Genomic DNA, 15,000 nt, shown 5'->3' with positions numbered 1-15,000 from the left:
AAACCCGATGGCTGTTGCGGTCTGTATACACATGTGTACATGTACATGTACATGTAGGTGTGAAGTAGAGGGTTAGACCGTGTAGTATATTATCTGCTGATAGTAATAATGGGATGATTAACACATAGAGTTTAATGATAAACTTAAGAAAGATAGAGAGGGAGGGAGGGAGGGGGGAGAAGGTCTTGGTAAGGGATTTAGAATGAAAGGAAGAGTAACAAAGAGAGATAGGAGAGGGATTTATACTGAGAGCCTTAATCAAGGAAGAGAGAGAGTGAGGGAAAGAGGGAGGGGAAACCTGATTTTAAATCATAAGTATTAAATATTAACAGCTACATCCATCAGTGTCACAGTGATAGTTCATATGATCTCAGAATGGAGAGAGAAGGAGCATAAATAAACACAAAAAGTGTGCATGTACAATGTATGTGAATGACACTGTAAGAGTGCTGTTTTGTATACAGCATAACTCACTTATGACAGCACTTCCTCTCTCTATTCACTACACATTTGAATGCACACACACCAAAATGGCTGGAACATTGTGCATGGTTTCATTAAACATGTGGACCAGCTCAAAGTTGATCGATACACAGCATAAGGGTCTGTGTACATGTATAAGAAAAAATTATAAATTTAGTGAATTCTCTTGTTTTCAATTTTGGCAAATTTGGCCTCAGACCATGCATGTACTAAGTACAGGGACTTTGGCCCAATTTGGAGCAATTTTAAAAATTCATAAAAAATCCAAACTTGATCGGAATCAGCTCAAACTTGATACACAACATAAGTACACATATATGTATCAGAAGAAATTATAAAAATGAAGAATTCTCTACTTTTCAATTTTGGTAAAATTTGGCCCGAGACCATGTACTATAGTACAGGGACTTTGGCCTGATTTTGGAGCAACTTCAAAAATCCATAAAAAATCCAAACTTTATCAAAGTCAGCTCAAACTTGATACACAACATAAGAACATGTATACATATCAGGAAAAATTATAAAAATGGAGAATTCTCTCCTTGTGATATTTGTCAAAATTCCCTGCACACTATATACACTGTAGTACTGGGTCTTTGGTCCAAATATGAATTAAAATTCTGTGGGAATTCGGTCTAATTGGTAGACAACGAATGGAGATACAGTGCATGGATATAATTAGATCATGGTATTGAATATATGGGATACAATGACCAGCATCATATAATCATGCATGTAGATATAGATCAGACTGTACCACTGGTATTCACAGTGCCATTATATCACAGTAATGTATATACATGAAGAACAAAAACAAGGAATGAAGTTAGCAGATACAAATACAGTGAATAATAAAGACAGTAGCAGCTGCATTGTAAATAAAAGTGAAATAACAGGACATGAGACTTTAGTACCTTCTATTCATGCAGAGACAATGATGTAATGAGACTCTCTCATTTAGACCCATGACAATCAAGTACTAACTGCAGCTGTATACAATTATTAACAGGTGATGTCAAGATCCTCCATTTTAAATCACGGTTCTACTAGAGTAAGGCTGAATAGGACAGACACCTAAATGCATTTGACTGTCAAGTTTGAGTGTAGTAATGATGATAATAGTAACTAATGATTCCATATGTACATCATTAGGTAATGATGTGTCTGTGTGTGTGTGTATACATGTGTATGTCATCAGATAGGTAACTATCAGCAGCTATGTGCTATAGGTATAGACAGAAGGAAGCATATTTAACATTTAATATTTTAATAGCATTGAAGATTTATCTCTCCCTAAAGGCTGCATAGCATCCATCAAGCATTTCTTGCAAGCTGTAAAAATTATCAAAACAACTTAATTCTCAAAAATGCAGCAGTGCCAGATTCTTGCTAATCCCTATATCTCTTCTTCCCCTCAGAAACAGAGATACAGTGGTTTCCTCCTTCAGCCACATTCTTCTCACCTCGTTATCAGTATCATCTTTCCCAGTTATCAGTACACTCCCTTTTATTATCAAATGACATAGACACTATTCATTACCTCATTAATCAACCAAGCACACACTTCTACACGGGAAAATAGGCTTCAATATATGACACTACTATTTACTTTAATAATCAAATACGTTCACTAATAAGCTTATCTATTAATTGAGTTATGTAAAGCATTTTAAAGAGGCGTAATATGACACACACAATCTCAAGCAAGATCAGTAAACAATTAGATGTCAATATGTGCAGGGGGACATATTTTAAAAGCAAGGGAGTGAAGGAACACACAAGAAAAAGGGTAGGAAAAACAGACAGGAAAAACAGACACCTGCTGATAACAACAATATAATTTGAGTAGTCAGGGTTACGTAATAATAATCACCTTCTCACTCCTCCTACACCTTCAGCCCACATACACATACATGTACTCTCCCATTAGTAGTAAGAGGACAGTAACTTAACAGATCAACAGCAGAAGGTGTTAATTGAATAAGTATTCATAATATCTAGAACTGGAACAACCAAAAAATGGCACAGGATGTACATGTAGCATGTACACACACAAACACACACACACAGAAACTACGGGTCATATGTACATGTACATGTACAGTACTATACATACCGCAACTTCCTGTTCAACAACTACTGTACATGTACATGACTTAATGGCTGAGTGCATTTAATAGACCAAAGCTTTAATTTCCGGGAAAAGGAAATCTGAACAAACCATTAGGCTCAATTATGCATGCAAGCATAAATCCAGATCTAGAACAAATCATGTATAAATAATTAATCATAGAATTAACTGAATGCAATACCTTTTATGATTATTGTCAGCTATCTTCATGTGCAGGCACATGTACATGTATGTCGTATGTCCAACAAATGGCGTTAATTTAATCTATACTATATAAAAACAGCTGCTACTAGGACAGTACAATTAAGTAATAAAGGATATCATCTTTTATGGCATTTATTTACTTAAAGTCTATCCAAATTAACTTAAGAAATACATGACAGTAATTACAAGAACATGTAGATGTAGATACTATCACATACCTGGTGGAAATAAGTAAATAACTCAGTCAAATTAGAACTGGAATAAGTGATATGAAGGAGGATAAACATTCACAGAGAAGATATTTACAGTAAGTAATGAAAGCTTTAATGTGCTAAAATGATAAAAACTGAGGCCCTATTATTATTCAATGTTAATTAACAATCAACACTTAAACCCCTGGCAAAAGGAAAAAGTAAGAGATTAAAGGTGATAATATAGTTCCATGGGGAAACAATAATTAATATAATAATAGATAATGAGAGTAACTTTATTAAGGATTGATAGCAGCTGTCAGGAAAGTCACGTATAAGTTTTAAAGTTACATATTTCTTAAAATGGCTGTCAACAAACTGAAGCTTAACGACAGTAAAATTGAGGGGGTTCAATCTTGTTAGGCTAATAAAGGAAGCTACTGTAGATTTATACAGAACCTTTAGCAATAAAATTCACCTTGAGCACATGCAGTATAGCTTCCATTATTACAATATTAATAATCAAATTTTAAATCTAAAGAAAGAAGTAGCATAGCAGATAAATAATAATTATCAACATATTTCTTTATTCTGTGTGCAATAAACTACTAATGATCAATCTGACTACATGTACAAAAATCCACAAATAAAATATCATGGCGTGTTTTTATATGATAATACACATGTACATGTATATGCGTACAATTGTGAGAAGAGAATTAAATAATTAATTTATGGAGAGATATTTCAGCAGCAAGAGGAAGAGGAAGAGGAAAAGAAAATGTCGAACAAACGGAAAAAACTATGACAAATTGGTCAAGGCAGCTGGTTCCAGTGGCAGCTGCTTCAGTGGATGAGCAACTAAACAATAAAAACACTATTAAACCTCAGGTAGAAGGAAAAGAGTGATCATAAAGACATAGTGGAAATGGTAACAAGGATTACAATAAACTATAAGGCAGCTGCAAGCATTGTAACGTGTAATAAAACCTCATAATAAATAAAGAATAACCCATGAATTCAAACAGTTGCCATTATATAATGAGGGTAATATACACAAGCAGGATAAGCTCATAGGAGGAAAGGAAAGTCACATATATGCTCTAACTGGGGTACTAAAACTAGTTGCATTAATTATGCGACATGAGGTCAGGTTAAGGAAAAAGAACAAAACCATGCTAATTAGTGCAAGTGTATATGCCATCTAATTATACATAGGAGGAAATGAAGAGCTAATGAAGCATAATAGATACTAGAACAAGAGAAAGAGAGAGAGAGGAAGAGTTTATGCTATAAGTATTTCAAGCATGTAAACTTATTTCCCATAAGTGCACAGTGTAGATGCACACACAATGTACATGTGAGTGAGGTAGGAAGTACATGTAACTGTATAAGATGAAAGGAAAATAGAACAGGCTCTGAATTAGAGTGTAGCTTATGCTAAATGTAACATACTGAGGAATAGAGGTCAGTTCAGTTCATTATAAACAACATTATTGTTCGTAAAGAGTTTATGTACACATGCATTTACATGTACATGTTTTTGTTTAAAACTACCCTTAGAGGGTTACCTCAGTTCCGGAAGTCTATTGTTTAGTGAAACTGAGGTAACCACCCATGGGTTGTTTTAACTACTTATTTTTTCCTGTGTAGCTCCTTTCTCTCTCTCTCTCGAGTAAAAATTGAATGAATCATGACAACAAAGTTGCATGTACAATGTGGTAGCGTTACTATGTAGGCATAACCTCAGTACAAAATGACTGCCACAACTTTTGCAGCGTTGCTATACCGGGAAAACGAGCTCCTATGCTTACCAGACTTCTTATAATACATTATATACTAGTACATGACTTACTAGTATAAAAGGTCCTCTAAGAAGTCTGGTAAGCATAGGAGCTCGTTTTCCTGGTATAGCAAGGCTGCAAAAGTTGTGGCAGCCATTTTGTATTGAGATTATTCCTACATAGTAACACTACTGCATTACTAATGTATTGCAATGGGGTTATAATACATTAACAATGCATGTGCTAAGTTATTGTCAATAAAAGCTAAATATTCAAATAAAAGTTACACAGGAAAGAAGAAAACAAAAAATATACATGAGCCAATACATGTATGCATGAGAGAAAGGAAATATTAATTTTGTTGATATATAATATCTATCAAAAATATTTCCTCATCTCTCTTCCTCCCTCTTTCTCTCCCTCTCTGTCATTAATTATTATTAAATTTACTGTAAATTTCCCTTTCCCCTTTCTTCCCTCCCTCCCTCACTCTCTCTTTCTCTCCCTCCCTCTCTCTCTGTTATTATTAAATTTCCGGTAGAGTACATATGAAATTTAAAACATGTTTTAAATTATCTCCGATATGCACCAATTAATTTAAAACATGTTTTAAATTTCAATTAATCCAATTATAATGGTATAGTGATGAGAAGAAAATCCATTCCCCCTGCTTCTCTTCTCTCCCTTACAAAAAGAATTCATTAATTAAGTAATTACTTGGTAATTAATTGGTGGGGGCGGGTTAAAAGGCTCTATGCGGACGACAGAAGATTCAACTTGAGGTGGAGGCTTGAAATTATTCTTCCCTACCTGGAGAAAGAAGAACGGAAGGTGAACAAACCAAATAGAGTCGACGCATAATAGAACATTGTACATGTACATGTAATAGAAAATGTAATAAAAAGCATTTTTTTCCTAAAGTCATTTTTGTAAAAACTCTGTACTGGGAGTTTTGTCGGATTTTGGAGCAACTTTAAAAATTCGTAAAAAATCCAATTTTGATCGGAATCAGCTCAAACTTTCTACACAACCTAAGTACATGTATATGTATTAGGAAAAATTATAAAAATGGTAAATTCTCTACTTTTCAATTTCGGTGAAATTTGGCCCGAGACCATGTACTATAGTACAAGGACTTTGGCCTGACTTCGGAGCAACTTTAAAAATTCGTAAAAAATCTAATTTTGACCGGAATCAGCTCAAACTTTCTACATAGCCTAAGTACATGTATACGTATCAAGAAATATTATTAAAATGGTGAATTCTATACTTTTCAATTTCGGTGAAATTTGGCCCGAGACCATGTACTATAGTACAAGGACTTTGGCCCGATTTTGGAGCAACTTTAAAAATTCGTAAAAAATCCAATTTTGATCGGAATCAGCTCAAACTTTTTACACAGCCTAAGTACATGTATACGTATCAAGAAATATTATAAAAATGGTGAATTCTCTACTTTTCAATTTTGGTGAAATTTGGCCCAAAACTGTGTACTATAGTACAGGGACTTTGGCCTGATTTTGGAGCAACTTTAAAAATTCGTAAAAACCTAATATTGATCAAAATCAGGTCAAACTTTCTACACAACCAAAGTACATGTATCAGGAAACATTATTAAAATGGTGAATTCTCTACTTTTCAATTTTGGTAAAATTTGGCATACTATAGTACAGGGTCTTTGGAATTTGTCAGAATCAGCTCAAACTTTCTACACAGCATAAGGACATCAATTTATATGAGAAAATGTAATAAAAATGTATACCTTCATCAAATGAGTCACTCGTGCCAATAGCTGAACATTTACCGACAATCTACAGTATAATTTATCCGATGGTTTTGCTACTAGTCGCTGAGCAAATTCCTGCTGAAACATCAAGACTGCGCATCTACATGAGGCGAAAACAAAAAATATTCATAAAAAGAAAGAGAAGTCAATTTACCTGAATAAAGGACGATGGAGTAACAACTTGAAAACAAACGGAGAAGAAATCTGAGAGAGAGAGAGGGACTGACAACTGAGTTTATTAAGTCTTACTTGATAAGGAAGATTCGCAACACAGACTGAGAAGAATGGAAGGTCTCTTGATAATACATCACCAACTAACACCTGTAGTTTACTAGCCTGAGGACTGGGGAGAGAGAGAGGAGAGGGAGAAAGAAGTATAACATAAATATGTACATGTACATACGTTCCTTGCACTCTTTTCTGTAGCTCTGCAACTAATCTAGTATCAACTTCACAAGCAATAACCTAAATATATACATACATATTTATTCATTATTATTATTATTATTATTAAGCCACACCCACTTTCTTAGCGGCATCGAGTAGCTTAACGGTCATGTTTCCCGTTCCAGGACCAACTTCTAGAACAGTATCTGATGGATTGAGGCCAGCCTGAAAATTATAACTGAAAATAATGTGTAAATAATTATTTTTTAAGTGTTGGGAGCAGGTTTCCCATAACTACCGACATTATTAATTTATGAATAGCCTTAATTTAGAAAAACCCTCGTTAAATTTTTATAGGTACCTTTTCAACGATAGATGAGATGATTAATGGGTTTTTAAGTATATGTTGTCCTTTTCCTTTTTCAAACATGATTCCTGTGAATTTTAAACACTCATGTAACAGAAAAATTGCTAAGGATTACCTTGCTGGCATTTTTGAACCCTCTCTACCCGCCCTGATCTCTCTCTTCTCTCTTTTGGCATCTTCAGTCTTTTTTCAATTACTTTTTTTACTGTATGGGAGCACGTGGGTACTCCGGGTATCTTCTCCGAATATTAACTCAGTATTCTAACTCCGAATATGCTCAGTCTCAGGATACCAACTCCGACTATGAACTCAGGATACCTTGCTTGCAGTATACCATAGACCGGATACTCGGCATTCGATTTGCAGCAAAAAGTGCTGTAGTCTGGATGCTAAGGATTGCTGCAGCAGTCCTCTTAACTTTAAAAATATTAGAAGGTCTCTCTTTATTTTTTTTTCTTTCGTAGCAGCTCAGCTTTGCTTTGCTACGGAAAGCTCAGAGCAGCTGCAAGTTTGCATGATTTTTTTGCAAGAGCCTTTTGGGTGGAGCTCGAATGAGTGACCTATCTTATCTATCTAAAAATGGACTCGAAAATGGAGAAAAAGGAAGATGAACGTGAAGGTGAGCAATCACTTGAAATGCAGAAAGAGGCTCCTTCTTCCCTCCCTCTTCCATCACCTAACCACGAGACACTAACAGAAGACCTCTCAATAGTAAAAGTGAGCCAAGTTGTTATAATAATTACAAATAGAGATCACAGTGGCCTTAATATTCTCTAATATTATAATGCAAAGTGTTCCTAATTGCAATATTCTCTATGCAAAATATTTCAAATGCCTGCCTGAACATGCAAATTGCTCATTTCCAAATATTACCAGCGTGACAACGAGTGATAACGATAATTAATTATTAATGATTAATTATAATGGATCAATGCCTAGGATATTGATATTCACATAATGATTATACCGCCATTATCTTGGAGAAGAGATTTAAGGTGCGCCTACAGTGTTGCCTGCTTCCAGTCAGTCTCTGCTGGCTTTGTGAGGTAAATCTAAATCAATATTTATGGTAATTATTGTGTTTTGAATAAATTTAGATCTTTTTAAAAAATCTTAATCTATTAATCTGTATTTAGCAAATGCTTGCTATTGCTCCCTGTGAATCAAGTGGGCTTGGTCCAGCAGCACTTTTATTGTGCTGTTATATTACTTTAATTATTAATGATGATGATAAGGCGATTTATTGCAATCTCTCTCTCTCTCTCTCTCTCTCTCTCTCTCTCTCTCTCTCTCTCTCTCTCTCTCTCTCTCTCTCTCTCTCTCTCTCTCTCTCTCTCTCTCTCTCTCTCTCTATCATCCAGGGTACCAGTAAAGACAAGTTTAATTGAGTTTCGTTTTTACATTTCAAAGCAGCTCAATGTTCACCTGTTGCCTGAACAATATGCACTGCTTAGGAAAGTTGGGAGATACTTAACATTAGTAAGAGAGAGAGAAAGAGGGGGAGCTAAAATTAAAGGAGGGAAAGAAAGATATTTCATTTATTTATTGACTTTATTTAATACCATTTAACAGTTAATTTATTAATAAATGACAATTAATATATCATCATTATTTATTATTATTATTATTATTTATTTATTTATTTATTTATTAGGTGAATGAAAAGCAAGAGGAGGACTTCGCCATTAACATATATGCTCCACCACTGGTAAGTGTCCTTCACATGCTGATCACATGTATTGCATGCTCTTGTCAGGCAATACATCCTGAGCTGTATATAGTTGATCAGGAATACCTTAATGATGAAACTTTAACTGATACAATCATAAAACAGCTCTGCTCAGGTAAAGTACAGGGGTTGAGACATCAATCTAAAAGTCGGGGGGCTCATTTTTAAACCAATGTTCATTCATTAATTCAATTATATTTAAAATGATCAAAAAAATTTAGTGCATTCATCAGTTATACTAATATACTCCTTAGCAATCAAAAGTATGAGGGGCTTTGCTCAAAAGTGGAGGGGGGGGGCTGTGCCACCTGCATCAAAAGTGGGGGGCTTGCATCAAAAGTGGGGGGTTCCAGTCCCCCTGCCCCCCCCAGATTCTCGACCGCTTTGTCACATATTTGTAATGTAATTATTGACTTTTATATCTATAGACTTAATACCAGATGAAGGCATTGATAGGCTGTTAATAGATGAAGAGGATGGAGCAGAGTTTAATGAGGAAAGCACAAGAAATGGTTTGATACCCTTCGTGAAAAAGAAGCAGGAACCGTCTTTAGCATCAAAAGATGAGTCTGTGTCACTTGATAAGAAATCATCAGAGAAGACAAAAGAAAAGCAACTTTCATCTTCTTCTTCTCCTCTTAAAAAAACTGAAGGACATTCTTCTGATATGACATCTGAAAATAAAATTCAAGGAACTGATAAGAAATCACCAGCATCATCTCATGATCAAGAGCAACTATCACATGCTCCTTTGGTAAAGAAAGATGATGATGATAAGCAAGCCACAAGAGGTCAGTCTATAATAACTAAGCAAAAGAATGAGAAAGCATTAGCAAAAAAAGATTCAAAAGCTACAGCAGCAGTTTCTGATTCTACTGTGCAACTGTCAAGTGATCAGGCACAGAGAGATAAAACTTTAAAGCATACAGCTACAGGAAATAAAGATAATTCAAAGTCACAGTCTGTTAGTAGTGGTCAGCCATTATTAGAACATGCTTTGAATGATCAAACTCCAAGCACCCAATCTTCAAAACCTCAGCCTTCAAAGGAGAAACCTCTAGTTATTCAACCGTCCATTTCTGAGCCTACTAAATCCCAATCGTCTAATAATCAAAGTATGAATATTAAGAAACCACTAGAAGTGAAGGCTTCAACCGTAAATCCTCAATCTTCAGCAGACATTGCTGATGTTCAATCCTCTACTAAAAATAAACCAGCCCCATCTATTAATACACAGACGAATGTACAAACAAGTAAAGCAACTATACAAACAGGAATTGTTCCTCCAGCAGCTGTCCCTCCCTCGCTTAGTTCACCTCATCAACCCACGGATCCTTCTAGAGCGCAACCTTCTTCAAACGTGCAACTGCCCACACTTAATCAAGCCACACCTCCTGTAGCTCGACTCAATCAATCTCAATCTCAGCCACCACCTACATCAAGTACTCAATCTCATCCACAATCAACTCAAAATAATGTTTTTAATTCTTCTGCTATACAAAAGCCTCAACCTTTACAAACTCCACAAGCCTCACCACATACAAGCAGCATTCCTTCATTCAGTTCAGCTTTTAATCAACAGCAGAATAATCAACCAGTTAATAATAATTCACTCCAACCTTCACTAAATAATAATGCCCAGTCTTCCTTTCCTCCTTCTCTCCAGCAGCAGCAACAGCAGCAGCCATCTTCATTCAATTCTCCACCTTCTTTTCAACAGCAAAAGCCATCAATTCTTCAACAGCAGCAGCAGCCATCTTCTCTCCAGCAGCAACAGCAGCCACCTTCTTTTCAACAGCAACAACAACCACCTTTTCAACAACAGCAGCCAATTCTTCAACAGCAGCAGCCATCTTCTCTCCAGCAGCAACAACAACAACCACCTTCTTTCCAACAGCAGCAGCAGCCAATTCTTCAACAACAACAGCAGCCGTCTTCTCTCCAGCAGCAGCCGTCTTCTTTTCAACAGCAGTCATCTTCTTTCCAACAGCAGCAGTCATCTTCTCTCCAGCAGCAGCCATCTTCTTTTCAACAGCAGTCATCTTCTTTCCAACAGCAGCAGCCATCTTCTTTCCAACAGCAGCAGCAGCCATCTTTTAATCCTCCACCTACTCACCAGCAATCATCTACTTTCCAACAGCAGCAGCCATCGTTTCTCCAACAACAACAGCACCAGCCATCTTCTTTCAATCCTCCTACTCCTTCACAGCCAACTCCGCAGGCTATGTCACACAATATGTCAATGCAGCTAAACCCCACTATACCACATCAGTCGCCATTACCACTTCAACCTAATGGCCAACCAATGCAATCAAACACACCATTTAGCCCTCTTGTACAGACTTCTCCTAACATTTCTCAGCAAGCACCGAATAATTATAATCCACAATTTGCAAATACGTCTCTTAGCGTCAATAATTTCCAAGACCCATCCTTACAACCTCATATTAATAATATGCAGCAAATGGCTCAGCCTCAAAATAATGTACACTCATTTCCACCAGCTGTGCAACAGTATAATCCGCAGGCTCCTATACAAGGACAGGCTGTTCAGCCACAAGCTCCAGTACAGCATGGATTGAATAATGGAGTAATGGAAGCTCAACATCAGTATTCTCCACAGCAGCAAGTATTCTCGCCTTTCACTCCTAATCAGCCGCTAAATAATTCAGACCTAATTTATCCCATGCCTATTGATCAGACACAGTTTATGAGCCAAGCGCAGCAGCCTTCATTTCAAAACCCTTCTCAATCTTCATTCCCAAACCCACAGTCTTCATTCCCAAACCCACAGTCTTCATTCCCAAACCCACAGTCCTCATTCTCAAACCCTCAGTCTTTGTTCTCAAACCCACAGTCCTCATTCCAACAATCTTCAATCCAGAATACCCAACCGTCTTCGTTTCAAAACCCCCAACAGTCATTCAGCACAAATCCTCAACAGCCTTTCTTCTCTGATCCTTATCAAAGTAACAATCTAATGACAAATCCAATGCTTCAATCGTTACCCCAGAATATTCAAAGTAATTCATTGGCTGCTTCAGTGCCTCCTAATGATGTACAGTATCCTATTCAAGGGGATCTTGCTGCATTCAATGATAACGCTATTGGTACTCACTCAGTTCCTAATCCAAGTTTACAATCATTCAATACTATACAAGACGCTCAGCAGGAAGGTTTCTATCAGCTGGGAGTAATAAATGAGAACTCTCGGTTCTTGCCAGCTTCAGGGGAACCTCACCCAGAAGCTGGTGACAGGATGACATCGATCAGTAATAGTTTAACTGGTGGGGTAAGAGGTAATGCTTATCCTCCTGACTTTAATCAACAGGAGCAATATAGAAAAAGAGAGGGCTTTACATCTCCTGTTCTTCATGATGATGCATCATCACTTAATAATCCAGGCATTACAGTTCCTGAACAATTAGGTATGCTACATACAGACGGAGGTCCTACCACAACACTCCATGCACCTGCTACTCCATTACATAATACAACGTCTACTTCACTAGTAGACACTCTATTAGTGCCTGCTGGACAAGAAGGAGCTCCTATCTCTTCTACTACATCCTTATATGGAGACACAGCCCAAGGACTATCAGTGGTTGATGGACCTCAGGGGCTTCCTTCTTCTACGTCAATGGTAGGAGGAGGTTATATGGAGGCAGGTTTGGTTGAAAATGTTGCTTCTGCTCTCTCGGTTGGAGGTAGGGATGGCCTTACAGCTGGACAGGGAAGTATTGGAGGTATTAATGAAGATACTACTAAAGGTAATTTTATTAATTATATTATTATTATTATTATTATTATTATTATTATTATTATTAGTATTATTATTATTATTTAATTTTTAGTATTGAATGACTTAGCTGCTATAAAGGAAGAATGGTGAGGATTTTTGATGTAACATACAAAATTTTTACTTTTTTTTTCTTCTCAGCAAAAAACTTTCATCTTTAAAGACGTCTCTTTCAGTGAAGTTACGAGATGCTAATCTTTCTATTCAAAATATTAAAAAATCAGGTAAGAGATTTATTATAAAAAGTCATAACCATTGACAAATAAATCAAGTTTAGTGTAGTGACTAAAAGCTACTCAAAAATTGTGCCAAAGTCCCTGTACTGTAGTACATGGTCTTGGGCCAAATTTTGCCAAAATTGAAAAGGAGAACATTCTTTGTATTTCCTGATACATAAAGATGTTGTAATGTATTGTACATGTTGTGCTCATTCTGATCAAAATTAGTTTTTCACAAATTTTTAAGTTATTCAAAAATTGGGCCAAAGTCCCTGTACTGTAGTACAGTGTAGAAGGGAACTGAGCCCTTAAATAAACATTTTTATAAAATGTTTAGAACCTTTAGAAAGTCTAGAAAGTTTTAGCTGACTCCGATCAAGATTAAATTTTTTAGAAATTTCCAACTTTGTTAGACAAAGACTTTATTAAGCTTTTATCAAAAACAGGTCTAGAATCGCCCCCAATTTCTATTACGTGTTCAACTGCAGATGTCCTCATGCTGTGTAGACACTGCTGATACAATAATACTAGCGCTATGATAATAATACTCAGCCCAGTTGTCATAAGCTTATATGACATCATCTATCATTATCCATTCAGCATTGTAATTCAATCCCCTTTCACTCCATTTCAACCACCGCCACCTGCTCCCTCCTCTCATATCAGACACTTGTCAACAACTCACCAGACTGCATGCGCTGGGGTACGATTGCCATGACGACGGATCTCAGGTCGTTGCCGCGACGACAAAATTGCTCTATATCTAATTGTAAACACCAAGTGGTGTTTTGTAATTCGATAAAGAGACTGGATTAATTGGATTAGGCTGACCTTTTCCTTTTTCAGGTGATCGGAGATGGAGAGAGAGGTACTTCCAAGAAAAGGAAATATTGACAAAGCTTGAAAATCAGTTGATTGTTCTTAAGAAACGAAGCGCTGTGGCCAGCCCTTGTGGTGGGAAAGGAAAACAAGAGGAGGACCTTCAACATAAGAACATACACACAAGAAAAGGTTAGAGAGAAAATACAATGATCTTTGTACATACATGTAGTTATATAATGTAGAATCATAATTCATTTTATAATGATTTATACATTAAAGCAAGATACTGCATCAATATCCACTGTATCAAGAGTAGATAATAATTAGAGGAGAGTGTCCTACTGTGCATATACCCCCTGCTTCATCACGTCGTAGAATTGAAGAGTCACATTCAGGATATTTCCATATTTTCATTGAGTTTGAGTAGTTATTGTTAGTTATTTTTAAATAACTACTCAAAAATACTGAAAATATCCTGAATGTGACTCTTCAATTCTACGACGTGATGAAGCAGACATAATACATTTTATAATACATTAAAGCAAGTGCATCAATATCACTGTATTTAGACTTGTGCAATTGCTTTGCTTGCTCATACATGAATATCATACAGCACATTATCTATAGCTTGCTTAGGCTCGCCCCTTTTAATGCTTTACATTCTTCTAGTTATTTATAAAGAGAGAATGCTACCATACCATAATGATCTTTATTATTCGTCAACCATCTCATTTATCTAGCCATTATTGTATTAGTATTGCCATTATAATGTACATGTGCCTACTAACATAATTATTATTATACTTATTATCTATACATAATTATGAATTCATACTACATTAAGTAATATTACATTACTCGTAAAGAGCATAATGATCTTCATACAATTCAACTGTATCTCCTTTATTGTACTATTATCATCAAGGTTCTATCTAGAAATTTTTGTTTGGGGAGGAAGCCCAGAGCAGTTGACCAGGGGGGGGGAAGGTTGTGTACATACATGTGTATGTGCATGTATGTACATGCATGCAGTTAGAGAAGTACACAGGGGGGAAGCTTGAAGTTTTGGGGGGGGGGGGGAAGATGAAGAGTTTGGGGG

At 36.2% G+C, this 15,000-nt stretch overlaps 2 protein-coding genes across 4 annotated transcripts in view; one reads left to right on the top strand and one right to left on the bottom strand.

Moving 5' to 3' along the window:
• LOC100636833 (probable dimethyladenosine transferase) overlaps nt 1-7,594 on the bottom strand; it is a 16,833-nt gene extending 9,239 nt beyond the window's left edge. The window contains exons 1-8 of the mRNA XM_011405972.2: nt 7,449-7,594; nt 7,328-7,401; nt 7,105-7,191; nt 6,983-7,044; nt 6,829-6,922; nt 6,734-6,783; nt 6,556-6,679; nt 5,511-5,603 (exon numbers count right to left, since the gene is read on the bottom strand). Coding sequence (XP_011404274.2) covers nt 5,511-5,603; nt 6,556-6,679; nt 6,734-6,783; nt 6,829-6,922; nt 6,983-7,044; nt 7,105-7,191; nt 7,328-7,401; nt 7,449-7,509 — 645 coding nt within the window. The 5' untranslated portion in view covers nt 7,510-7,594. The remainder of the gene's footprint in view (nt 1-5,510; nt 5,604-6,555; nt 6,680-6,733; nt 6,784-6,828; nt 6,923-6,982; nt 7,045-7,104; nt 7,192-7,327; nt 7,402-7,448) is intronic.
• A 90-nt stretch (nt 7,595-7,684) lies between these two features.
• Nucleotides 7,685-15,000, top strand: part of LOC100636581 (mediator of RNA polymerase II transcription subunit 15-like) — a 12,140-nt gene continuing 4,824 nt past the window's right edge. For all 3 annotated transcript variants that reach the window (XM_019997327.1, XM_019997326.1, XM_003386980.3), the window contains exons 1-9: nt 7,685-8,050; nt 8,273-8,379; nt 8,695-8,812; nt 8,988-9,041; nt 9,090-9,177; nt 9,491-12,832; nt 12,917-12,950; nt 13,003-13,085; nt 13,926-14,090. In XM_019997327.1, the coding sequence (XP_019852886.1) occupies nt 7,913-8,050; nt 8,273-8,379; nt 8,695-8,812; nt 8,988-9,041; nt 9,090-9,177; nt 9,491-12,832; nt 12,917-12,950; nt 13,003-13,085; nt 13,926-14,090 (4,129 nt within the window). In that variant the 5' untranslated portion in view covers nt 7,685-7,912. The remainder of the gene's footprint in view (nt 8,051-8,272; nt 8,380-8,694; nt 8,813-8,987; nt 9,042-9,089; nt 9,178-9,490; nt 12,833-12,916; nt 12,951-13,002; nt 13,086-13,925; nt 14,091-15,000) is intronic.

The sequence above is a fragment of the Amphimedon queenslandica genome, unplaced genomic scaffold (genome assembly GCF_000090795.2).
Source record: "Amphimedon queenslandica unplaced genomic scaffold, v1.1 AMPQUscaffold_13375, whole genome shotgun sequence".
Taxonomy (NCBI): domain Eukaryota; kingdom Metazoa; phylum Porifera; class Demospongiae; order Haplosclerida; family Niphatidae; genus Amphimedon; species Amphimedon queenslandica.
Note: the sequence above shows the minus strand (reverse complement) of the source record. Positions and strands in the feature narration are given on the sequence as shown.